Source organism: Leuciscus leuciscus, assembly GCF_965113295.1.
Source record: "Leuciscus leuciscus genome assembly, chromosome: 3".
In the NCBI taxonomy this organism is placed as follows: domain Eukaryota; kingdom Metazoa; phylum Chordata; class Actinopteri; order Cypriniformes; family Leuciscidae; genus Leuciscus; species Leuciscus leuciscus.
The window spans coordinates 49,102,111-49,127,353 of record NC_138727.1 but is presented as its reverse complement, the minus strand read 5'-3'; the positions used below and the strand labels follow the sequence as shown (position 1 = coordinate 49,127,353).

The 25,243-nt window shown below is 38.5% G+C and overlaps 4 protein-coding genes across 7 annotated transcripts; 3 read left to right on the top strand and 1 right to left on the bottom strand.

Annotated features, from left to right (window-relative positions):
• Window positions 1–49: 49 nt before the first annotated feature.
• On the top strand, window positions 50–7,002 carry cdc25d (cell division cycle 25 homolog d). 3 transcript variants are annotated; one of them, XM_082164461.1, is made up of 13 exons: window positions 50–964; window positions 1,081–1,196; window positions 1,722–1,825; window positions 2,283–2,310; window positions 2,388–2,418; window positions 2,512–2,574; window positions 3,631–3,771; window positions 3,891–3,995; window positions 4,600–4,662; window positions 4,867–4,965; window positions 5,801–5,949; window positions 6,045–6,162; window positions 6,768–7,002. In XM_082164461.1, the coding sequence occupies exons 2-13, from the start codon at window positions 1,108–1,110 to the stop codon at window positions 6,903–6,905; spliced, it is 1,128 nt and encodes a 375-aa protein (XP_082020587.1). In that variant the 5' UTR covers window positions 50–964; window positions 1,081–1,107; the 3' UTR covers window positions 6,906–7,002. The 3 variants fall into 3 exon arrangements, with proteins under 3 accessions (XP_082020587.1, XP_082020588.1, XP_082020589.1); XM_082164462.1 differs by lacking the exon at window positions 50–964 and having other exon boundaries at window positions 971–1,196; window positions 2,391–2,418; XM_082164463.1 differs by lacking the exons at window positions 50–964; window positions 2,512–2,574 and having other exon boundaries at window positions 971–1,196.
• A 754-nt stretch (window positions 7,003–7,756) lies between these two features.
• pgam1b (phosphoglycerate mutase 1b) lies at window positions 7,757–12,133 on the top strand. The gene is made up of 4 exons (XM_082162732.1): window positions 7,757–8,084; window positions 9,014–9,288; window positions 9,726–9,906; window positions 11,153–12,133. The coding sequence occupies exons 1-4, from the start codon at window positions 7,946–7,948 to the stop codon at window positions 11,320–11,322; spliced, it is 765 nt and encodes a 254-aa protein (XP_082018858.1). The 5' UTR covers window positions 7,757–7,945; the 3' UTR covers window positions 11,323–12,133.
• Window positions 12,134–14,707: 2,574 nt separating this feature from the next.
• Window positions 14,708–20,295, top strand: exosc1 (exosome component 1). 2 transcript variants are annotated; one of them, XM_082164469.1, is made up of 8 exons: window positions 14,708–14,775; window positions 16,524–16,639; window positions 16,769–16,843; window positions 17,450–17,538; window positions 17,674–17,704; window positions 17,778–17,828; window positions 17,905–17,989; window positions 18,815–20,295. In XM_082164469.1, the coding sequence occupies exons 1-8, from the start codon at window positions 14,748–14,750 to the stop codon at window positions 18,919–18,921; spliced, it is 582 nt and encodes a 193-aa protein (XP_082020595.1). In that variant the 5' UTR covers window positions 14,708–14,747; the 3' UTR covers window positions 18,922–20,295. The 2 variants fall into 2 exon arrangements, with proteins under 2 accessions (XP_082020595.1, XP_082020594.1); XM_082164468.1 differs by having other exon boundaries at window positions 17,671–17,704.
• On the bottom strand, window positions 19,799–25,234 carry knop1 (lysine-rich nucleolar protein 1). The gene is made up of 5 exons (XM_082164452.1): window positions 25,119–25,234; window positions 23,247–24,345; window positions 22,069–22,128; window positions 21,932–21,985; window positions 19,799–21,836 (listed from the first exon to the last, which is right to left on the bottom strand). The coding sequence occupies exons 2-5, from the start codon at window positions 24,195–24,197 to the stop codon at window positions 21,531–21,533; spliced, it is 1,371 nt and encodes a 456-aa protein (XP_082020578.1). The 5' UTR covers window positions 24,198–24,345; window positions 25,119–25,234; the 3' UTR covers window positions 19,799–21,530.
• Window positions 25,235–25,243: the final 9 nt, after the last annotated feature.

The following is a 25,243-nucleotide window of genomic DNA, read 5'->3' as shown; positions in this document are numbered from 1 at the left end:
TGTGACAAAGCACAACATCACTCGAGTTAACGCTAGAATTGTACATTTTGAGAAGATATGAATATGAGTAGGGGTGGATATGTATGCATAGATTGTGTACATATGGGAATGTTATTGTTTTATATTTTTTATGAATATTGTTATGTTGTGTTATGTTATGGTGTCCTTGTGTGTGGTGTAAAGTGAAGCCAAAGACAAATTTCCACTTGTGGATAATAAAGGAACTAAACTAAACTTAATTATAACGGCAGAAAAAGGTGTTTTGAAATTAATGTTTTATATATTAAATTATGACCACAAAAACATGAAATAAATTAAATAAAATAAAAACATGGAAATAAGAATCTGTTAATTATATATAAACAATGGAAACATTTAAGCCAGCCTGCACTGATGCTGCATCAAATGTTGCTAACGAATATCTGAATGTGTTTCCTGGAAGACTTAGATAAAAGCTTATTTTAAACCAGAGACTGTTTTAAAAAGTCTTTGTGATCTATAGATTGTATTTGTAAAAATATAATCACTCTTATTCCGTGCTAAACCCAGATTATCATTATTATTTTATGGAGCGCAATAGAATGAGCTGAACACAGAGGCTGCGCTCTTAATGGAAGTGGATGTGGACTACTGTTAAATAGTCTGTTTTTATGGTAGTCCATCAATTCAGCTCAATATTTTTGTGTTCCATGAAAGAAGATGTGTTACAGGATTGAAATGTCATGAGGGTAAGAAGATGACGGAATTTTCATTTTTGGGGTGAACTGTTCCTTTAAGAACGGTCTTCCGTTCCACTAATGATATCTGTAAATTACCACGAAATCTGTAAATTACAAATTATCACGCGCGGGGACGCGACGCGACGCGACTCGGGTCAAATGAGCTTGTTGTAGCAACACGGGTTTCCACGGGGAGGAGAGAGGAGGATGAGGCTTTTACTTCATGATGCACAGTTGATATTTCAGTGAGTGAGTCTGCCGGTGTAACGTTTGAGGAGTTGTTTTGAGACTTTGATTTATTATTTTATATTTTTAACCATTTGAATTTTCTTTTAAATTTGTTTGGGAAAAACTTCCATAGGCTAGTTTCGCAGCTCTGATCAGCTCGATGGAGTCAGTGAGGGGTCCGACATCTGAAGACTGTTCCCCGGTCAGCGAGCTCTCCTTCGGCCTGCAGAACCTCCAGTGTCAGGACGGGTGAGAGCTCAAACACTGCACTTGCTCTTAACTGAGGCAATATAAGGGATCATTTATTCAGCAGCATTTATACATTTTTATTTTTAGGTTTTCTAAATGATTTTATTTTAAAAAAAAGTTGTATTATTGATATGTTTTGTGAACATTTACTTCATCATTTTGTTTATATTAATACATGATTGTCCAATGATAATAATAATAATTAAAATAATATTTATTAACATAAAATTTATAATTATGAATATAATTAATAATAATATAAAATCCATAAAATGAAACCTTATGGAAATGTAAAACATTTTGTAATTCAGATGCAACTGAACGGGTGAGAGACCTGCAACCTCTGCTCTTTACAAGACACTCAGACAGTGCACTTGCTCTTAACTGAGGATGTTTGGCAGCATTAGGGATCATTTATTCAGCATTTATACATTTTTACGTTTTCTAAATGATTTGGATAATGAAATATTATCCAAACTGTTAGTTGTATGTTAAAACTTATATTTGATGCCCATTTTCTGCAAGTCTGAGTCCAAAGAGCTCGGCCCCCTGGAGAAAGCTTATTTTGACGCCTGAATGCACCAGTCCGCCGCGCAACACTCTCTCCAGGGACAGAGAGACGCCGACAGGTCTGGACAAGAGCCTCACACACACGCACACACACACACACACACACGCACACACACACACGCACACACACACACACACACACACACACACACACACACTGCTTAATTAACTCTCCTCTGAGGACACTTTAAACTCAAGCTCTTCCAGCTCCTTGTTTTTGCATAACTGACAGATCTAATAGTTTCATCCTAACTAGTCTTGAGTATTTTCTTGTACATCCTAGTCACTTCTCTTCAAATGTTTCTGCTTAAGATCCAGGTTTGAAAGTGTTGAAAAGCATGAAGGTATAAGGAAATTCGATAATTTTAATGGAAAAGTCATGGAAATTGATCAAATTGACTGAAAACACACATTTGCATATTTGCATGCACATATTCTTTATGTATATATTCATTTCAAGAATTACTAGATCAAAGTTCTGAATTTCAGTTTAATTGACTGTGAATTTTCTCTCAGTCTCTGCAGTGAGGAGACGACGAGCAAGGTAAAATAAGCATGAGCTCATATTAATAATGCAGTTGATGAATAATCTGTGATGATCTGTGATGTTTGTCTTGGCAGAAGCCTGTCACCCGAGTCCTCTTCACACACGGTAGGACACACACACACACACAGCAATCAAACACAGTAAATGGAAAGGAATGAATTCTTTTTATTTTGTCATTATTTTGATCTCATGATTCAGCCCGTGTGTCAGTGGAGGGACCGTCACGATTCTCCTGCCGATAAAGAGACTGAGCGAGCCTTTGTCAGTAACGCTTCCATACACTCTCACTCACATTAGCCCACTTATTATTTATGCAACCAAAATGTCCTTTGAATTATGCATGCAAATGTAATATGCACCTAATTATTCACCTTATTTGTAACTTAAATATGCAAGGCTACAGATGTCATCCGCTTCCAGTTATTAAAACTGAACAAAAACATTGCGAACTGGTATTTTTTCATCAGATTATTTTAATTAATTATCATAATCATAACTCGTGATTGGTAATGGTATGGTAATTATGACATACTAAGTCGAAATTATTACATTCTGAATCAAAACTATGACATACTAAGTCGAAATAATAATAATAATGACATACCATAATAACATTAAAAGTCGATATTATGACATTCAAAGTCAAATTTATGACATACTAAGTTGTAATGGTGTTATTCAATTATGACAAAAAGTCAAAATTATGACCTACCTAGTCATAATAATTACATAAAAAGTCGAAATTAGGAAATTCTAAATCGAAATGATGACATAAAAAGTCAAAATTATAACATTCAAAGTCATTATTACAAGTCAATATTGACATTCAAAGTTGAAACTATGATATAATAAGGACATAAAAAGTCAAAATGAATAATTATGACAAACTTTTTTTTAACTACCTTTAGTGGGCCTATGCCATAATTTCGAGTTTTTAATCACATAATTTCGACTTTTTAAATCTAATAATTATGTTTTTTTTGTCATTGGTATGCAATAATTTTGACTTTTTTATGTCATGAATTTAGCTTCCATACACATTGTTGTGTAGCGCAAATATTTTGCCCGTTTACTGCACTTTTTTTCTAGCTTTTTCCCTATAGCGGCTTATGAATCCAAAGTCTAGCAAATGATTCACAGAAAACTTACTTTCGCGTTGCAAAATAATGGTTGTGTCTTGGCAGGTGTGATGTTGACACATGAGTACTTTGTACTGTATTGTTGTGGGTTACAAACTGGGTCACACTCATATATAGGGCGTGTTTTATTGCAATCTCACCTGCACTGAAAGTGAAGGCGTGAACATTTGTCCATCAGAAGCGTCTGCGAGTGCGTCTGTCCTGCAGATTCTCCTCCAGTGAAGAGGCAGAAGCAGCGGGCAGAAGCTGGAGGCAGTGCCGCAGTGACCCAGAAGAGGACGCCAGTGTCCCGCGACAGACGCACGCACTCGACCCAACGGTGAGCGAGCAGAACATGCACATCACAAACACTCTCTGCCTGTCAATCATTTTGACTGGCATGCTATATGATATTATATTATGCTATATAGGCTGCTATCTATCCCTGTTCTTCTGCAGGCCGTTGAGAGGTTCAGTCAGCTGAGGTCACGGCGGGACGCCCCGCTCACACACGTCACTCAGGATGACGTCGCTGACCTCACACTCATTGGGGACTTCAGTAAGGTCGGTTCTGCGAAACCGATATGATATTTCAAAGTGATGACGAGTGGGGTCAGTAAGATTGTTTTTAAGAAATTAATTATTTTATTCAGCAAGAGCACATTAAATTGGTCAAAAGTTGCAGTGAAGACATTTATAATGTTACAAAAGATTTCTGTATTAAATAAATCCTGAAAATAAATCCACAAAAAATATAGTGGATAATAATCAGAAATGTTTTTTGAGCAGCAACTCATCATATTAGAGTGATTTCTGAAGGATCATGTGACACTGAAGACTAGTGTATGACTAGAGTAATGATGCTGAAAATTCAGCTTTGATCACAGCAATAAATTACATTTTAAAATATATTCACATAGAAAATAATAATATTTTTAATAATATTTCACAATATTACTGTTTTTACTGTATTTTTGATCATATAAATGCAGCCTTGGTGAACAAAAGAGACAAAAACATAAAACATCTTAGAGACCTCAATCTTTTAAACACCAGTAAGTTATTGATTACTAATTTCCATGCCTTCAAAGGGTCAATATTTAGAATTTTTAGAGTGACTCATTCCCAGTCAGTCGTGTCTTGTGTCCTGACGCAATTATTTCCATAGCAACACCTGCTTCCTGTTGAGAGAGCCGGCCATCGGCAGCTTCACTGTGTCAGCGCACAAACCGTAAGAAATCATGACTGTTCTCTAGTCTAGGCTAGGGTGGATAAAAAGCTGGTCAAATATTCCCATTTTAATGCAGTTTCATATGAATTATTTTTCTTAATCACAAAGTAGCTTTGAGAGACTGAAATATAAGTTCCTTACCCAATTATTTAATGGGTTTATTTGAATGATGTACGAGATGTATTGTCTGCTCCTGACCTGTAGGTGGCGTCTCTGATCAGAGGTCAGTTTGGTCCTGCAGTGGAGGACTTCCTCATCGTCGACTGTCGTTACCCCTACGAGTACCAAGGAGGACACATTAAGGTGCCTTAAAATATTGAGTGTTTTGTCGAACCAATGTTTGTGCTGACAGGTCTTCCTATCGTGACCTTTAGGCCGTGTGTCCACAGTTTTTTCCAGTTGAGACGCTTTGCTTGCTATGATTCGGAATATCTGCGTAAGTGTTATAGTATCTCCTTACACAGATAGTTTGTTTCTGTATTGTTTCTATATAAAAATATCGATACAATGCAAAGTATTTGCTCTGGCTCTTGTTTTAAATTATTTAGTTCTGTTATTATGCTGTTGTTGTCATCTGTTGACGTTGTACAAGCAGAATGTGGCGGTTTGTCGGTGTGGTATTAGTCCCGCCCCTCCTCCACTGTGATTGGACGGCTGGGTAAAAAGTGACAGTGATGATCGATGCGTTTTACCCAAAGTTGAACATTCTTCAACTCTCGGCGACCGCTAAAAACCGCTGAGCGCTCTGCACTTCAGCGTGAAATAGTCATTCAGTGCCTCGTTACGCTCCTGGCGTTTTAAAAATGCGGCGCTCCCATTGAAAACAATTGGAAGCGTGATAAAACGCTTTGGTGGACACAGGGCCTTAAGCCCAATTTATACTTCTGCGTCGGACCGACGCCGTATCCTCTATGCTGTAGGTTACACGGCGGTTTTCATTTATACTTCTGTGTCATTGTCCGCTTTAACGCGCAATTACACATGAGCATCTGAGCATGTGAAACCCGAGGGAGGGGTTCTAGCAGACCAATCACAGCGCTTGCGGTCCGCATAGAATTGACGCGTTGTCACACAGCCTACGGTGTGAGTTCGACGCAGAAGTATAAATTGGGCTTTAGACTGTACTGCACTCATACAGGGCGCAGTGAACCTGTACACGGAGTCCCAGATCCAGCAGGCGGTTCATCAGGATCATCCGTCCGACTCACGCCCAGAGGACGAGGGGTCATCGCCACGCAAACTGATAGTGTTCCACTGCGAGTTCTCATCGGAACGAGGACCACATCTGTGAGAAACACACTCTACACACACACACACACACACACACACACACACTCACTGAGTGTGTGCATGATTACTCAAGCTTCTTACCCGTTCAACAGGTGTCAGTATCTGAGGAGGCTGGACAGGTGTGTCAATGCTCAGGTGTATCCGAACCTGCACTATCCTGAGCTCTACCTGCTGCTGGGGGGTTACAAACACTTCCATGCCTCCTATCCGGTACAGTACAACAACACAATGTCTCACTGTCTAAAGGTGCACTCACATTAGCGCAATATAAGGTGCTTAGGGGTTAGGGGTTTGTGGAAAGGTTTAGAGTGTAAACAAATGTGACTAATCTGACTCTGATTGGCAGAGTAGACCAATCATAACAGACTGGAACATCTGACCATTCAGAGCAGAGTAGACCAATCACAACAGACTGGGCCATTTGAACAATCAGAGAAGAGTAGACCAATCAGAACAGACTGGGCCATCTGACCAATCAGAGCAGAGTAGACCAATCAGAACAGAGTAGACCAATCACAACAGACTGGACCATCTGACCAATCAGAATAGAGTAGACCAATTACAACAGACTGGGCCATCTGACCAATCAGAGCAGAGTAGACCAATCACAACAGACTGAGCCATCAGAAAGGAGGGGTTAAGAGAGACTGAATCTTTGAACAAACTATTTTAGACTCTTTGAGAAATGAGGTGATGCTTGTAATGTATTATATAATGAGAAAAGTTAAGTGTTTTGACCTTGAACGCATGTAAAGCTACAGTAGGAGACTCCACAGTATGTGCAGCATGACAGTCCCGGTGTCTCTCTGTCTCAGGATCTGTGTGACCCCTGCGGTTACGTGCCCATGCGGCAGCGCGAGTACCGGGAGCAGCTTCACGGATTCCGCAGGAAAAGACCCACGCGGCAGCGAAGACGACGGCCAATCAGAATACATCAAAGAACGACACGTTAAATGTTATATATATATGTATTTATTTGTATGATCTTTCATGTGCATCTGTCAAGTCAACTATACTGTAGGTCACTTAATAAAGTATTTCAAACACTGACTGTGGTTTATTGATGGTTTTTTTTTAAGTGATGAAACAAAACAAAAAAAGGAAAAGGTTGTATTACATTTCTTTCAGGATCATATTTAATAATATTGCAAATTTTCTTTAGATTTTCTTTGCTAATACAATAATATTAAAGGAAGTGCTAGATATGTGGAAAAGTTTAGAGAAAGACAATGTAAAAATAAATAAATAATACAAATATGATTAAACTAAAAAGATAAATCAATGAAATAATTAATAGTTGATTTAGAGTTGTAGTCTACAGCACTGTAATAGTTCGTAGAAAAATGTGATAATTGAAATTAATAGAAATTTTCCAAATCATATTTTACACATAATGTTTATTTTTCATAGTATAAATTAGGTTTATACATGAAACTATAGACTTTTTAATTTAGGATGGGAGTCACTCACACAAGGATAATTATATCTGGGGGTCCATCAAAAACTGAAAATCCCTGCACTACAGCATTTAAACATTTTTTTTTTTTTTTTTAAATCATAGAAAATATATAAAGTGAAAATACATTTAATTTGATGTATAGAGCTTCCACGATCATATCAATAATAATTTATAACAATAAGTTATGTATAAAAACGTATCCCATTGAAATGTTATATTATTTCACTTCCACGTAGTCGTAAAACTGTTTTTATTTTTACAAAGATGTGTATTATGTCCAATACAGAATTATGATGATGATAATCACTCTCAAGGTCGCGTAGTGACGTGCGTGCACGCGCATGCTCTTCACCCTGATAGGTCGCGCGCATCAGGAAGCGTTTCTCACTTTCACAAGCGACGACCTCCAAAAGCACCGGTGCGATATAACCGATCACCGTGCCAGCATCTCTCATCCGTGTCCCGGGGCCGTGTCTCCGTTACTTGCGAACATTCCCGCTGCGTTTGAGAGCGTTTGCCTGCAGACCGCGCGATATGGCCGCGTACAAGCTGGTGCTGATCCGCCACGGCGAGAGTTGCTGGAACCAGGAGAACCGGTTCTGCGGCTGGTTCGATGCCGATCTGAGCGAAACCGGAGAGGAGGAGGCCAGGAGGGGCGGACAGGCCCTGAAAGGTGATCTGGTGTCCGTGTATTAAACTGATCTTCTTATGTTTATCTGCACTGCATTCGTGGAGGGCCCGGCAGAGATCACAGGCCCGCAGAGATGATGCACCTCCTCTCTCACGATGTATTATTACTGTTAAATTAATGCATGATTAGTTAAGCTTCTGCTGCTCCTCCTCATTTCGTCTTTGACAACTGTAGTTTATTTGTAGCGTGAATCTTTTTGTTGTCAAACCGTTGCTTGGTGGTTGCGAGGATGTTGTACTTGCTTGCTTATTGGCCCAATTCAAAAGATTTCACCCACAAGTCGTTATGATTATAGTTCATCCTAAAAAGAAAATTCTGTCTTTAATTACTCACCCTCATGTCGTTACAAACCTGCAAGACTTTTGTTCATCTTCAGAACACAAATTAATATATTTTTCATGAAATCTGAGAGATTTCTGTCCCTCCATTGACAGCTACGCAACTACCGCTTTGACGCTTCAAAAAGTTCATAAAGAGATCGTAAAACTAATCCATATGAATCGAGCGGATGAACCTCATTGGTTCTGGCGGAAGCTCAAACGTGCTGCGTAACACAAGAATGAACCTCATTGGTTCTTGTAGAAGCTAAAAAAATCTGCGTAACACGAGAATGAACCTCATTGGTTCTTGCAGAAGCTCAAACGTGCTGCGTAACATGAGAATGAACCTCATTGGTTCTTGCAGAAGCTCAAACATGCTGCGTAACATGAGAATGAACCTCATTGGTTCTTGAGGAAGCACAAACATGCTGCGTAACATGAGAATGAACCTCATTGGTTCTTGAGGAAGCTCAAACATTAACTAAATTATCAATATGGAGATTTAATTTCAAAATAATATATTTTTTAATGCCATTATTTCCTCATCTGTATCTGATACACAACCTGAATAACATAACCACCATCTTCCAGATGCGGGTTATGAGTTTGACATCTGCTACACTTCCGTGCTGAAGCGAGCGATCCGCACGCTGTGGCTGGTGCTGGACGGCATCGATCAGATGTGGCTGCCGGTGAACCGCACCTGGCGTCTGAACGAGCGCCACTACGGCGGCCTCACGGGCCTCAACAAGTCCGAGACGGCGGCCAAACACGGCGAGGCGCAGGTGAAGATCTGGAGGCGCTCCTTCGACATCCCACCGCCACCCATGGACCCCGACCACGACTTCTACACTGCCATCAGCAAGGTTAAAAGAAATCAATACTTTTATTCAGCAAGGATGCATTAAATGGATCAAAAGTGGCAGTAAAGACATTTATAATGTTACGAAAGATTTCTATTTCAAATAAATGGTGTTCTTTTGAACTTTGTTCATTAAAAAATCCTGAAAGAAAATGTATCACGTTTTCCACAAAAATATGTTAAACTGTTTTCAACATTGCTAAAAATCATAAATGTTTCTTGAGCATCAAATCATCATATTAGAATGATTCTGAAGGATCATGTGACACTGAAGACTGATGCAGAATATTCAGCTTTGATCACAGGAATAAATTACATTTTAACATATATTTATTTACATAGAAAAGTTATTTTACAATGTTACTGTTTTTACTGTATTTTTGATCACGTAAATGCAATTTTGGTGCGAGTATATCATCTCTGAGTGTCATGTCTCTGCAGGACCGGCGCTACGGGGACCTGACGGAGGACCAGCTGCCCTCGTGCGAGAGCCTGAAGGACACTATCGCTCGAGCTCTGCCCTTCTGGAACGAGGAAATCGTTCCTCAAATCAAGGAGGGCAAGAGGGTTCTCATCGCTGCCCACGGAAACAGCCTGCGAGGCATCGTCAAGCACCTGGAGGGTGAGGAACCGTCTCAGATACCCTGATATTTCACCACACACTATATACACCCTAAAAACACTCTGAACAAGAGGAGTCTTAAAATCTCTTGTTTCTCCCCAAAATTCTGTTTTATTTCCCCCCCAATTTCCGTTAAGCAACACACCGCGGTGTTTCCTTGCTGAATGAACGAATCAATTAAATGTTTGATTCAATGACACACTCATTAAAGCTACACTGTGTAATTGTGTGTAGTTGATTCTTAGCAAAAAACACTTTGTTCTTTCAAAATGATATGTGCTCATTAATGTGTAATTAATTCTACCAACTACTCAAGTATTCTCGTAAGCGTAGAATCTGCCATTTAGAATACATACGAGCGAGTCACTCGAATGGCGGCAGCCATGTTGCGCCTCCATCTTGAAAATACATTAGCCAAAGAGGGACATACCTGGAAATTCAAGCTTCGCCTTTCACGTTTGACACTCAGTGGCACCGTGACGAATGCGAGGGGGAGATTACTCACGACTGCCGGGAGATTTGAAATAATACGGCCACCGTAGGAGTTAAAACGCCCCTGGAATGGGAGGAGCTAGAAAGTAATATTCAGTTGGTAGTCATAAACAATTTCACCGCTAGACGGGAGAAAATCCTACACAGTGTAGCTTTAAGACAGTCAAATGTGTTGTTCCTGAATTAATCAGCCTTGTGAATGAATTGGTTGAAAGTCATTAACAGTGACTTGCTGCCACCTACTGGCGGTTTAATTTCACTTTTAAAGTATCTTTTCATTTTTTTTTTTTATAATTTCAAATATCAATGTTCAAAGTTTTATGTGTAATATGTTTTGTGTAAAACATTAAAACATGAATGCATTTGTAAGTGCAGGTTAAATGCATTCATGTCCTTGTGAACAGTCGGTGTAAATGTCACTTCAGATGCAGCAACTGTGTTTCCTCTGCATTGCAAAGATAAAAAAAAATGTATTCTGATTTAATTTGATTTGTAACAACCACCCTATTGTGTCTTATTATTAACTGAATTTATTGATTAAATGTAAGAATTTGACACACAATATGATGCATACATTTAATCAGGTTAAAAAATGCCTTTATAAAGGTAAAATGCCCATAAAAGGTAAAAAAAAAAAAATGCTTTGTTGGACACACGGCATACAAGAGTAGCAGTTTTTTGGAAACACCCGTCAACCACCAGTGTTTTATATCTGCGTCTGTTTGATTGGATGCTTCTGATGTGTTTGTTCCAGGAATGTCAGAGGAGGCGATTATGGAGCTGAACCTTCCCACAGGAATCCCCATCCTTTATGAGCTGGACAAGAACCTGAAGCCCGTGAAGCCCATGCAGTTCCTGGGAGATGAAGAGACCGTGCGCAAAGCCATGGAGGCCGTCGCCGCTCAGGGCAAAGCCAAGAAGTAGGCCGAGACGTCCCGTATTCGGTCTCTTATTTCCCACAATCAGTGTTTTACCATGAGCCTAGAACCAAACCAGTGACCAATCATTTATTTCCTAATGCTCTCAATCGGGACCATGCTAATAAAGTTCAACCGTTACTGCTTGAATGTGTGTATCTGCAGTGAAACTGGGCCACAGTATGTTTATAGTCTCTGCACTGAAAATCCACGACCGCACATTTCAGAAGATGGCACATGTGTTTGTCTGCGATGGCATCGCTTTGACAACTGTTGCCAGGCGACAGCATATATTAATGGTTGGGTGGGCTGCAGAAGTGCTGCGTTTTCCCCATCTTCCTGTGATTCATGCATTGTCCCGCTGCTCTAGATCTCTGCTCGCCCACAGACACGCTCCTGAAATATCCAACACGAGAAGATCTCTGTAACACGGTTCGTTTTAAGGATTCTCCTACATCTAGAGTTTTTGTTGGTGATTCACAGCAGATTATATTCCTGTGGGCTTTTTTGGGAATGTTTATGGTCTTCTTTTTTTTTCTTCTCACTGTGGTAAATGTCACTGTATGTTGAAATCCTGCTGATGTGTGATGTCCATGTCAAAGTATAATGCATTTTGACCCTGCAAACATTCACCATGACGTAAATAATGAACATTGTTCCCCAGAAAAGAAATGCTCATGTTGTCTGTTCCTTTACATTTCACTTGTACAACAAATGTTGAAATTATTTTGCTTGACTGAAAGAGAAGAGTTCTATGTACACTAGTGTGAGTTGATGTGCAATCCCTAATAAATGTTGGCTTACTGAACCAGAAATAATGCTATTCATTTTTTATTTATTTAATCCTTTAAGTGTGAAGTGTAGCGATGTGGAGATTATTTTAAAATAAGTGGAAATCGTTTTTTTATTACAATTAAGTATAAAATTCTGTTTTATTTCCCCCCCAATTTCCGTTAAGCAACACACCGCGGTGTTTCCTTGCTGAATGAACGAATCAATTAAATGTTTGATTCAATGACACACTCATTAAAGCTACACTGTGTAATTGTGTGTAGTTGATTCTTAGCAAAAAACACTTTGTTCTTTCAAAATGATATGTGCTCATTAATGTGTAATTACTTCTACCAACTAATCAAGTATTCTCGTAAGCGTAGAATCTGCCATTTAGAATACATATGAGCGAGTCGCTCGAATGGCGGCAGCCATGTTGCGCCTCCATCTTGAAAATACATTAGCCAAAGAGGGACATACCTGGAAATTCAAGCTTCGTCTTTCGCGTTTGACACTCAGTGGCACCGTGACGAATGCGAGGGGGAGATTACCCGCGACTGCCGGCAGATTTGAAATAATACGGCCACCGTAGGAGTTAAAACGCCCTCGGAATGGGAGGGGCTAGAAAGTAATATTCAGTTGGTAGTCATAAACAATTTCACCGCTAGACGGGAGAAAATCCTACACAGTGTAGCTTTAAGACAGTCAAATGTGTTGTTCCTGAATTAATCAGCCTTTTGAATGAATTGGTTGAAAGTCATTAACAGTGACTTGCTGCCACCTACTGGCGGTTTTAATTTCACTTTTAAAGTATCTTTTCTTTTTTTTTTTATAATTTCAAATATCAATGTTCAAAGTTTTATGTTTAAAACATCAAAACATGAGTGCATTTGTAAGTGCAGGTTAAATGCATTCATGTCCTTCTGAGCAGTCGGTGTAAAGGCATCTAAATGTCACTTCAGATGCAGCAACTGTGTTTCCTCTGCATTGCAAAGATTAATTTTGTTGATTCTGATTTAATTTGATTGGTAACAGCCCTATTGTGACTTATTATTAACTGAATTTATTGATTAAATGTAAGAATTTGACTCAAAATATGATGCATACATTTAATTAGGTTAAAAAATGCCTTTATAAAGGTAAAATGCCCATAAAAGGTAAAAAAATTAAATAAAAAAAATGCTTTGTTGGACACACGGCATACAAGAGTAGCAGTTTTTGGAAACACCCGTCAACCACCAGTGTTTTATATCTGCGTCTGTTTGATTGGATGCTTCTAATGTGTTTGTTCCAGGAATGTCAGAGGAGGCGATTATGGAGCTGAACCTTCCCACAGGAATCCCCATCCTTTATGAGCTGGACAAGAACCTGAAGCCCGTGAAGCCCATGCAGTTCCTGGGAGATGAAGAGACCGTGCGCAAAGCCATGGAGGCCGTCGCCGCTCAGGGCAAAGCCAAGAAGTAGGCCGAGACGTCCCGTATTCGGTCTCTTATTTCCCACAATCAGTGTTTTACCATGAGCCTAGAACCAAACCAGTGACCAATCATTTATTTCCTAATGCTCTCAATCGGGACCATGCTAATAAAGTTCAACCGTTACTGCTTGAATGTGTGTATCTGCAGTGAAACTGGGCCACAGTATGTTTATATTCTCTGCACTGAAAATCCACGGCCGCACATTTCAGAAGATGGCACTAGTGTTTGTCTGCGATGGCATCGCTTTGACAACTGTTGCCAGGCGACAGCATATATTAATGGTTGGGTGGGCTGCAGAAGTGCTGCGTTTTCCCCATCTTCCTGTGATTCATGCATTGTCCCGCTGCTCTAGATCTCTGCTCGCCCACAGACACGCTCCTGAAATATCCAACACGAGAAGATCTCTAACACGGTTCGTTTTAAGGATTCTCCTACATCTAGAGTTTTTGTTGGTGATTCACAGCAGATTATATTCCTGTGGGCTTTTTTGGGAATGTTTATGGTCTTCTTTTTTTTTCTTCTCACTGTGGTAAATGTCACTGTATGTTGAAATCCTGCTGATGTGTGATGTCCATGTCAAAGTATAATGCATTTTGACCCTGCAAACATTCACCATGACGTAAATAATGAACATTGTTCCCCAGAAAAGAAATGCTCATGTTGTCTGTTCCTTTACATTTCACTTGTACAACAAATGTTGAAATTATTTTGCTTGACTGAAAGAGAAGAGTTCTATGTACACTAGTGTGAGTTGATGTGCAATCCCTAATAAATGTTGGCTTACTGAACCAGAAATAATGCTATTCATTTTTTATTTATTTAATCCTTTAAGTGTGAAGTGTAGCGATGTGGAGATTATTTTAAAATAAGTGGAAATCGTTTTTTTATTACAATTAAGTAAATTTTTTATTACTGTTCTGGTTTGAGTGAATGTTAACATTTTTGACATGACGTTGAATTATTAGGAAATATACTTTTTCAATGTATAATGAATTTTAGATTTTAAAAGTTAAAGAGTTCGGTATTTTGTTAACGGTTTATAGTTAATACAAGTAGGTAACGTGCATTTACAGCCACAACAAATATGGCGGTTTACTTAAACCGCATATGATGAAGTGGCCAATCAGAGCACGAGTTGCCCGCTGACTAATAGCCAATCAAAACGCGTCTCTCGCTTCTTGAAAACATGTCGCCCATGAAGCTGTGTGTTCCAGGTGGGTCGCTGTTATTATCATGCTATTTGCACTTTCCTTTGGTTTTATCGACATAATCGCTGAAAGGCTTGGCTTGTACACATAATGACATTTTGTGAACTTTGATGTGGTTGGTAAAAGTTAAGGACAGTTAATCTCTCACTTGCATTACGGTCAGCGTGCGTTTCTGTAGGGCTGAATCATCCGCACGCGCAGCATAATGATGACGTTATAAACGCATAGGTATGTTCAGCTTCAGTCAACTTATGTCAAAAACAGCTGATGTTGGTTTAACTGTTGGTTAACCATACTGTATAGTTGATCTGGTGTAAATAAGCGTGTCTCTGGAGGTGTTTGCAGGGTTTAAAGACTCGTTTGGCGAGCCCTGCCCACCCCCGCCCGGGGCGCGAGCGCTGCTGTCATACACACCTGCTCTGAAACACACACACACATATGTGCCTCTACACGAACTCGCGGATAATGAAAGACGCGGTTTACTTAAATCACTTGGATTCCCTGAAATGCTTCAATTCCGAGAGATCCAGTTTTAAATTCCCCCTGCAGTCAATATCGTAAAACTCATCTTTGATCACCAAAATGACATATTTAAACGTTTTTTTTTTCTTGAAAAAAATGTCTTCATGCCTTAAAATATCTGGAATGTAACCACACCCTTGGCCTTGCCTCTTTTATGCAAATTAGCCCCGCCTCCACTCACTCACATTTGTTGACGATCACACGTTGATCTGATTGGTTACAAGGTAGATTGTGACGTCAGAAACACCAGTGATTTCAAACCGTGTTTTTGAGACTGTCTTTGGTTCACTGCAGTTTTAAGGAGAAAATACTCAGCAATGGTGTCGACTTATGAATTTACACATGGTTTGTCTTAAAGCATATTAAAAACACCACATAGACATATAAACAACATTAAAAGCTTGATTTTCACCACAGGGGGACTTTAAATAAATGTTTTAATGGATTTGACAGAAAATAAATTAGGCTACTCCTTCAAGTCATGTGCATTCACTTACAATGTAAGTAAAATGGCCAAGTGTAAGGAAGCATTTTAAAGTGGAAATGTTTTTTGTTAACACGCTTGTATTTTTCTGTACAAAACTATGTTTTATTTGACGTAGCAGTGGAACTACTCTTCTTAGTGGACAAACTTCTCGTTTAATGACGTAATTCCAGTAGTGGAGTTTGAAAACAGTAATAATTAAAAATATTATATTACAAATATATAAAAACAGCATATTACAGTATGTAAAACGTTCCTTTCTGGTATCCTTGCGCATATTGTGTGAAATTACGCTGTATGATCATGATGACGGGGTGAAATATTGGATTACGTTTACACAGATAAGGTGACAGATTCTATCACGCTAGATCCATTTTTACATGTAAAATGTTAAAGTCGGAATGAAACCGAGGTTGATCGTCTTTTCTTCCCTATGTCGTATATATCCGAGTGAAGCTGCTTCTCGAACGAGAACAAATGAAGGGCGGGGCTTAATTTTGTCCATTGGGAATTGATTGGATGGTTGTGGTTTGCTATTGGTCGATCTCATGTGAGTGTCAGGTTGCCCCGCCCTCACGCCACTAAACACATCATCAGGGAAGAGATTCTGCAAGAGGAAGTTATTTTGATTGAAGAATGAATTTTAAAACTAATGTTGTGCACAGTTTTTTAATGTTTAGACTTCTATTGTAAGTGCATTCCTGTAGATGATGTGAAGTTTGATGGCTGGTTTGTGCTCTTCACGCAGGTGAAAGGCTCTGCAGCACAGAGGACTGTATTCCCGGTACCGGCACGGATCTGCGGCACGGATACATCTTCGCTACGCTCGCGGGATACGTGCTGAGAAAGAACGAGGGCGAGGAGGTCAGTTCACGTTCGTGGAGATTTTGGTTTGACTTTGAACGCAACAATTTTACTCGTTTGTAAAACTTAAACGTTCCTGCTTCTTGATAATGTAACCATGACGTTTTCTTCCAACCTCTTCTTTTATAGCTCCCGGTGATCTCAGTGGTTAGGGAGACAGAAGCACAACTCTTGCCTGACGTCGGTGCCATCGTCACCTGTAAGGTGTGTGTCCTGTACTAAACATGACATCATTGGTGCTTATTAAAATGAAAATGCTATGATTAATTTACTTCTCATGTCGTTCCAAACCGGTATGATGTTCTTTCTTCTGCTGAAACACAAACTATATTTTGATGATTGTTGATAACTAAACATTTTTGATCCCCATTGACTTCCATTGTATGGATAAAAATAAATAAATACAATGCAAGTCAATGGGATCCAAAACTGTTTAGACGACGTTCTTCAAAATATCTTCTTTTGTGTTCTGCAGAAGAGAGAAATAGATTTAGATTTGGTGTTTTTATTCAAAGCAAAGTGGTTACATTTTTGTACAATAATATTTAGATTTTAGGTCAGTTTTATGTACACAAATGTAGATTTGTAAAATTTGCTCCAAGTTTATATTTGTATTAATTTGTCTTTGAATGTATTCTGCTTGATATTATCGTTGGTGTGTTTAAAAATTAAAATTCATGTTTATTATTTGAGGTTTAATAAAGGTTAAAAACAGAAATACCGGTCAGAAATTCTTTGTTTCTTTGACATTTACTCCATGATGTATTATGTTCAAATTAACATCGGATGTGTGATTGTCACTCTTTGCAGGTGACGAGTATCAACCCACGATTTGCTAAAGTCCACATCTTGTATGTGGGGTCAACGCCGCTAAAAGACCGGTTCAGAGGCACTATCAGGTATGAACGTTTCATTCTTCAATCAAGACGTAATTATTACTTTTATATCCATTAACAGCTTAAAGTGTAATTCATGTTATTACCAATAATAGTATAAAAAACTAAAATTCTGTTAATTTTTTATTTCACCAGAAGAGAAGACGTGAGAGCGACAGAGAAAGATAAAGTGAGTTTGTGGTAAATTTTTGTTTTCAGTAAAATGTCGTGTATATTTGCTGAATTGCGGCTCTTATTTTCAGGTGGAGACGTACAAAAGCTTCAGGCCAGGCGACATTGTCCTTGCAAAAGTGGTATCCTTTATGCTATATGAAAAATGAAACTCTAGTACCCTGATTGTTGCTCGTGACCCTTGACCTCAGCTATCAGATCTCTTTGGGCGATGTGCAGTCGAACTACCTGCTGACCACGGCGGAGAACGAGCTGGGCGTCGTCGTGGCCCACAGTGAGGCGGGTGAGGGAGCGTTCCAACAGTAGTGCGCTTTAAAGGGATAGTTTACCCAAAAATGAAAATTAGCCTCACCCTCAAGTCATCCTAGGTGTATATGAGTTTCTTCTTTCAGACGAATACAATCTGAGTTATATTAAAAAATGCTTTATAATGGCAGTGAATTGCTGTTTCTGTTTTAAAGTCCAAAAGTGTCCATAAAAGTGCATCTATCCGTGATAAAAGTGCTCCACACTGCTCTGGGGCGTTAATAAAGGCCTCCTGAAGCGAAGTGATGTGTTTGTGTAAGAAAAATATCCATATTTAACACTTTACAAAGTAAAATTCTAGCTTACGGCCAAACGCAGTCTACTTACGCCTAAAGCACAACTTGTGACGTCATGGCGTAGTGTAAATATCAGTGTGTCGCATTACTTCCGTAAGTTGTGCTTTAGACTTAAGTGGAATCCGTATGTTGTTTGGCCGGAAGCTAGTTATTTTACTTTATAAAGTTTTAAATATGAATATTTTCTTACACAAACGCATCGCTTCAGAGGGCCTTTATTAACCCCCCCAGAGCCGTGTGTTGCACTTTTATCAGGGGATAGATGCACTTTAATGGACACTTTTGGACTTCAAAACAGAAACGGCCATTCACTGCCATTATAAAGCTTGGAAGCTGCCATTTTTTAATATAACTCTGACTGTATTCGAAAGTTTTGAGTCATACACCTAGTATGACTTGCGGGTGGGTAAATCATGGGCTAATTTTAATTTTTGGGTGAACTATACCTTTAATGAAGTGCTGCCCTCGCTCGTGTCACTCATGCCGTGTGAAATCTCTTCCCCCAGGGGCTCAGATGGTGCCCATCAGCTGGTGTGAGATGCAGTGTCCTCGCACGCACGCCAAAGAGTTTCGCAAGGTCGCGCGGGTACAGCCGGAGTACCTGCAGGCCTAAGCCACGCCCACCGGAACCCTAGACCACACCCACTGGAACACACAGCTTCAAAGACACGCCCCCTTCTCTCACGGAACTCTCGTGTATGTTCGGAATTCTAGGTGTGAATCTTGATGGTTTAAATCTCCTGTCACATTCCACTCTGCCTGTCAATGCAAAGAACCCGTCGACAGCCGATCACATGACCATAATCCGAGTGTAGTTGCATTACTAAGCAGTATTCTGGCATTCATGACGCTCTAGGTGCTCTGACACACTTGGATTGTGATTTCACATATTCAATGATCAATCTTGCAATGCTTTTGGAAGCTCTGAAACATGAGCGGGAATGTCATATTATTCAGCTTCTTTAAACATTGAACAAATTATGAGTGAATCTGAAGTAAACGGAATGTTGCTGGGTCACATTTTAAGTGCAAAATCAAAAAGAAGAAATTATTTTTTTGTGTAAGGTAAACCAACAGAGGCCTGTTTTTAGGGCAATTGATATTTTTTGTTGCAATTTGTTGTATTTTCTTGACAATAAAGCACGTTTAGCTACAATTTCTCATTACTGTAATGCATCTGAAAGTTTAGCTTTATTTTTGTAATTCATTTTATTCTCAAAAATAATTCTCATTACTGCAATGAAAGTACTTTTTACAACAGCATTGATTGAAGATAGTACAACAAATACATGATGTAAACATACTGTATGTGTATATATAGAGAGAGAGAGAGAGACATGAATTAAATTTTATGGTAATGAGAACTGTGTTGTGAAATGTGCATCAAGAAAATGCAGAAACGCAATGCATATAAAATAGACAAAATATATATTTTTCCTTTGTAATTGTGGGTGAAATATGACCCTGATGTTCTTGCGAGGTTTTTGTGAGATTCACTCTAATAGCTTCATGTTTATATTAAACCAAACTGCATAGGATTAAAGGTTAATGTTGAGTTTGTCATTGGCCGAATCTGTTACACGCTGGTGTGGATGAAGACAGAAATCAAGAACATAAACTAAGGAAGTATGTTCTTTGTCTCATCCAGGCCATTTGATTAAAAGTTTGATGAAAACCAGCAGTAGAGAACTGGAACTGTGCTATTGTCACAATCACAGTCTCTGAAACAGATTTTTCAGTCTTTCACAATGAGATTTGAAGTTTATAGAGCAATAACATTCGGTTGTCTAACTCTTAAAAGCACATGAACCACAAAAAGAGTCACCCAGAGATGAATTTACTTTTACCTCTTGCTGCTTTAATTCAGAATATCTGGAAATGTCTTATCTGATACCTTTTCCTTGTTCTGTCCTTTTGTCTGTAACTGTTTTTAGAGGTCATGTGTTTAAAAGAAGAAAAAAATAAAGTGTTTAACAACACAAGCTCAGCTCAATTTTGCCTGAATGTTTCATTGTAGTTTGCTATAGACTCAACACACACACTGGAGGATTTACTTGTAACTCAAACGTGTGTTTGAATCCCAGGATTGCAAGAATTGATAGAAATGCACTACTATTAAAAAGTTTGGGGTCCTTAAGATTAACTTTTTTAAAAGAAATGAATTCTTGTATTCAGCTAGGATGATTTAACTGTGAAAAAGTGATAGACATTTATAATGTTCTATTTCAAATAAATATTTCACAATATTACTGTTTTTACTGATCAAATAAATTCAGCCTTGATGATCATAAAATCTTACAGACCCCAAACTTTAAGATCTTGCATATATACCTTAAATGCAATGCAAGTCAAAAGTCTCAGCGAAATGACAAAAGCAGCGTAACAAACACTATAAACCTCAAAAACATCAATAATGCAATGCCAATAATGATAACCATCACATAACCACCATGACAGCTCTATTCCAGTGTCTTTATTCAGCCTTTCCTGCTGTCCTTCTCTTTTAGTATAATTTTCATGGGAAAATCCCATGATGAACTCAAATGCGTCTCCTGATATTTCACCCTGAGTACAACATCTCAAAATAAAATAAAAAAAAGATTTCAATCTGTCAAATGTGGATTCATACATTAAAGGAAGCAGTTTGCCTAGAAATTAACATTCTGCCATCATTTACTCAACATCCTGTCCTTTGTATGGAAGCTTGTTTCCGCCACGGAATAAAAAAAAAATGTAAAAGATAATTGCAAGTTTACATCTCGTAATTCTGACTTTTTTTCTCAGAACTGCGTGATATAAAGTTGCAATGGCAAGTTATTAAGTCAGATTTGTGGAATATACACTCAAAATACTGAGAAAAAATATAAACTCGCAACTGCGAGTTATAAAGTGTAATAGCGATAAAAATAAAAAAAATCCTCAGAATTACACTTTATAACTCGCAATTCTGAGTAAATCTCGCATTTCTGAGGAAAAAAAGTCAGAATTACGAGATATTTTCGCCATTGCAACAAAACAAAACAAAAGTCAGAATTGTGAGATCAAAAGGCGGAAACAAGCTTCCATACATTTCAAAAATATATCGTGTGGACTTATTTTCTGTATTTTTTTTATTTTATTTTATTTTATAAGTGCCTTATATGATTCCTGACACATCCCAGCACATGAGTAATTGATTCTCATAAATGATGACAGAGCGCTCACTTTCAGGCGAACTCTCCCTCAGTCGTCGAATCGCACTGAGTTCCTTGCGTTAGCATCGATCGTAAACTTCTTATTGGACGGCGCTGCGAACCCCAATCCGGCTCCTTTCATTTTGAAGTCCATATGGTGGCTCTGAGCGCGCTCAAACTGTCCCAGAAGGCCTTGCTGCAAAGTCTGTTGGCCTTCTTTCCCCAGCGCCATATTGGCCGAGCCGGGTGATCCCGCGACGGGCTGGCTGCCCTTCTTAAAGCCGCCCATCAAACGCAGGAACTTGGTTTGTCTGTCGGGGCTGTCGAACTGTGCCGTGCCCCACTGGCCCAGAGTCTACAAACAGATCAAAACAATTCACATTCACATTAGTACTGATTGCAAAGCTGCTTTAGGACTGAAATATATCCTCAACGCATGTGGAAACTGACCGGCTTCGGCTGCGACTCCTTGTCGATGTCCATCTGTAGGGCGAGACGGCGCGCCTGGGGAATAAAACAGTGTTTTAATCACATCTCAACATGAGGAATATCATATGAAACACATAATTGGTGATCTGGCGCTTTACCTGATCTATTGAAACTTCGTCCTGATTTCCAGGCTTTGCCGACAGGAACACGATATCCCTCTGAGTGCAGATGGAGAAGAAATGAGTGTGTGATGCACTTTTAATGTCAGATAAAACTACTAGCCAGTGTTTTAAACGCAGTACACTTGACCATCAGACATGAGGTAAATTCCTGCTTCCCCATAGCGGGATATTAAATGACTTCTGATCTGATTTGCTGTGGTTTGCTTGCGTTCTTGGAGCGTTTCTTCTTTCAGTGTACAGAAAAAAACCTTAAATGTCCAGATTATGCATCATAAAACAAGATATGACATTATACTTTGCATAAATAAAATAGCTTATTTATAGGACAGTGTGATTTTTTTAACAATAGAAATATTATATAGAATAAATAAATATTAATTGTATTGATTGCCATAGAGAAAATATCACAGTCTAAATAAATCCTGTTATTCTTTTGATTTTAACCTGGATATTGACCCTAATATGAAGCAGTGTTTTTATTGTTAACTATAACTATTAAGAAATATTTTTTAAAAACTATTAAAAGTTTAAGTAATAAATTAAAGATAAATATAAATATTTACAAACAACAAATAAAAATGATTAAAGCAGGGCAAAAATACTTAAAATTACTAGAAAAATTCTAATTAAAAATATAAAAAGAAAAACTAATTCAAATATTAATATACAGTAGTCAACATTTGAAGTGGATCAAAAAAGTTAATCAAAGTTGTCCTAAGATAAGAATGGGTATTGTCCAAAAAATCACGTATAACTTTGTTGAAAAGTTCATTTGATCCACTTCAAATGTTGACTACTGTGCTATATTAGTATATAAATAATACTAAAATAACATTGATATGAAGTAGGGCTACTATAGTTAACTAAAATTAAAACTGAAACTTAAAGCGTAATAAAAAAATTTTGTTACTTGAAAAATAAAATAAATGGTACCTGAAAAAGACTAAAATGAAAACTGAAAATATAAAAATAAAAAATATTTTAAAATATGATTAAATACTAAATGAGTATACACATAATAACACTGATATGAATGAAAGTACCACAAAAGTTGAATATCTACACTAAAAGTAAACGTAATTATCATGACAGTGATGTCACATTGTCAACAGCCAATCACGAGCCTCAGTAGAATAAAACTCAACGAGACTCACCGCTTTACTTGCCCTCAGCGCTTCACGGCGCTCTTCTTTAATGTCCTTTTTTATTTTTTCCGGCGTCTTGTTCTGCAGTTCTTTCCTCTCCTCCTTTCCCACCGGCTCCTCCTCCACCATCTCGATGACATCATCAGCCTTCACCTTAATGTTTTTTTTCATCTTCTTCTCCGGCGAGCTGACGGGTCCTCCGTTCGCGTGAGGAAGACTCTCACCTTCATCCGCGCATTTAAAATTCTTCTTCTTGCTCTTCTTCTCCGGCTTTTTCTTTGAGCTGATGACCTCATCCGGCTCTTCTTCTGCAGAAGGTTTCTTCTTACTCTTCTTCTTTTTCACCTTTTGCTCTTCCTCTATGCATTTATCAGCTTCTTTCTTCTTCCTTTTCTTCTTAGTTTCTCCATCCTCCAATTCTGTTTTTTTCTTCTTTTTCTTTTTCACCGTCTCTACACTGTGTCCTATGTCAACCTCTTCTTCTTTGACCTCCACCTCCTTTTTCGTCTTTTTATTTTTAATACCGTCCACCTCATCTTCATATCCTTTTTTCTTTGCTTTCTTTTTCTTGGACACTACATGCTCTCCATCCTCTTCCTCCCGCAGCGGTACTGGCTCCTCCTCCATCTTCCTCTTTTTCTTCTTGATGGTCTTTTCAGGAGCATCACTGATAGTGATTTCTGAGCGTTCAGCTTTGACGGTAGTCTGGACGGACACATCATGACACACCGTCACGGGGATGTCTGCTTCCACCTCCTCCTTCTCTTTCTTTTTCTTCTTCCTCTTCTTCTCCTCATCTCTGGCGTTTACGTTCAGCGGTTCTTTTTTCACAACAGTCTGAACGGACACATCATGACACTGCATCACATTTGTGTTTCCCGCATCCTGAACGACGACTTCTTCCTTCACCTTTATTTTCTTCTTTTTCTTCTTCTCTTTGGTCGCCCCATCAACAGCCATGTTCTCCTGAGTTGGATGAAACCGTCAGCGGATTTCTCAAAAACCTCTTCTCTTTGTTCTTCTTGCTTTTTGCATCCTTGAGTTGCTTTTCATTGGTTCTGTTCGTTGATTTTTCTCAGATTTCGGATTCTGGATCAGCCTTCACCATCTGCAAACGCAGGAAAACACAACATTATTTTAGACAAATAAATGACATTCATATTTATAAGTAACATTCAAATGTATATTCATAAGTTATAAGAAGTAAACTATTTTTAGGTCACTCTTGCACCGGAACTAGCCAGTGATTATGAAGTTATAAATGTGGATATTTTTCTCACAAAAATGCATCACTTTGCTTCATAAGGCAAAGTAACCCCCAAAATAACCCCCTGGAGCCATATGGATATATTTTATGATGGATGGATATGCTTTGTGGGCTTCAAAATATAATGTACCATTCACTCTCATTATAAGATGGGAAGAGGCAGGATATTTTTTTTAATATAACTCCGATTGACTATGTTTGGCTGAAAGAAGAAACTCATTTACACCTAGGATGGCTTGAGGGTGAGTGCATTATGGTATATTTTTCATTTTGGGGTGAACTAACCCTTTAATTATTTAGCGTGAATGTATTTTCATTAACTTATTCAGTTCTAGGCTGTTTGTGTCGAGAAGGAAAAACATAAAAATGACATTAGGTTGATGTGTGTATGCCATGACTGCTGGGTTAATTTTTTTAAAATATCTTTTAATTTGTAAAATACAGAAGCATCTTATTATAACAGCATTATTCAAACAACTTGTATCGTTAAAACGCAGTTAAATGACATGCATATAGCATATGCAGCGAGCGAGCGCTTCGCTAACAGCAGGTTAATATTATTACTCGTTTAACGCACTATATTATTTGAGTTACATGTGTGTTTTATTACTTACACATTCGCCACACGTGGGAAAGCTTTCCTTTTGACTCTTAATCCGGAAGAAATCGCTCGTCCACTTCCTTGGTAACAGCAACTGAACGCGTCCGCATCATGTTTTGCCAACCGCCATTTTTAAAC

Excerpts from the sequence above, each read along its gene's own strand:
- cdc25d (XM_082164461.1), top strand. The coding sequence starts at position 1,108 with ATGGAGTCAGTGAGGGGTCCGACATCTGAAGACTGTTCCCCGGTCAGC. Across the intron at positions 1,826-2,282 it reads GGACAGAGAGACGCCGACAG|TCTCTGCAGTGAGGAGACGA; the intron begins GTCTGGACAAGA and ends ATTTTCTCTCAG. Across the intron at positions 3,772-3,890 it reads CGCACGCACTCGACCCAACG|GCCGTTGAGAGGTTCAGTCA; the intron begins GTGAGCGAGCAG and ends GTTCTTCTGCAG.
- pgam1b (XM_082162732.1), top strand. The coding sequence starts at position 7,946 with ATGGCCGCGTACAAGCTGGTGCTGATCCGCCACGGCGAGAGTTGCTGG. Across the intron at positions 8,085-9,013 it reads GGGCGGACAGGCCCTGAAAG|ATGCGGGTTATGAGTTTGAC; the intron begins GTGATCTGGTGT and ends ACCATCTTCCAG. Across the intron at positions 9,289-9,725 it reads TCTACACTGCCATCAGCAAG|GACCGGCGCTACGGGGACCT; the intron begins GTTAAAAGAAAT and ends ATGTCTCTGCAG.
- exosc1 (XM_082164468.1), top strand. The coding sequence starts at position 14,748 with ATGTCGCCCATGAAGCTGTGTGTTCCAG. Across the intron at positions 14,776-16,523 it reads CATGAAGCTGTGTGTTCCAG|GTGAAAGGCTCTGCAGCACA; the intron begins GTGGGTCGCTGT and ends CTCTTCACGCAG. Across the intron at positions 17,539-17,670 it reads CGGTTCAGAGGCACTATCAG|AAGAGAAGACGTGAGAGCGA; the intron begins GTATGAACGTTT and ends TTATTTCACCAG.
- knop1 (XM_082164452.1), bottom strand. The coding sequence starts at position 24,197 with ATGGCTGTTGATGGGGCGACCAAAGAGAAGAAGAAAAAGAAGAAAATA. Across the intron at positions 22,129-23,246 it reads CGCTGAGGGCAAGTAAAGCG|AGGGATATCGTGTTCCTGTC; the intron begins GTGAGTCTCGTT and ends ATCTGCACTCAG. Across the intron at positions 21,837-21,931 it reads AGGAGTCGCAGCCGAAGCCG|ACTCTGGGCCAGTGGGGCAC; the intron begins GTCAGTTTCCAC and ends ATCTGTTTGTAG.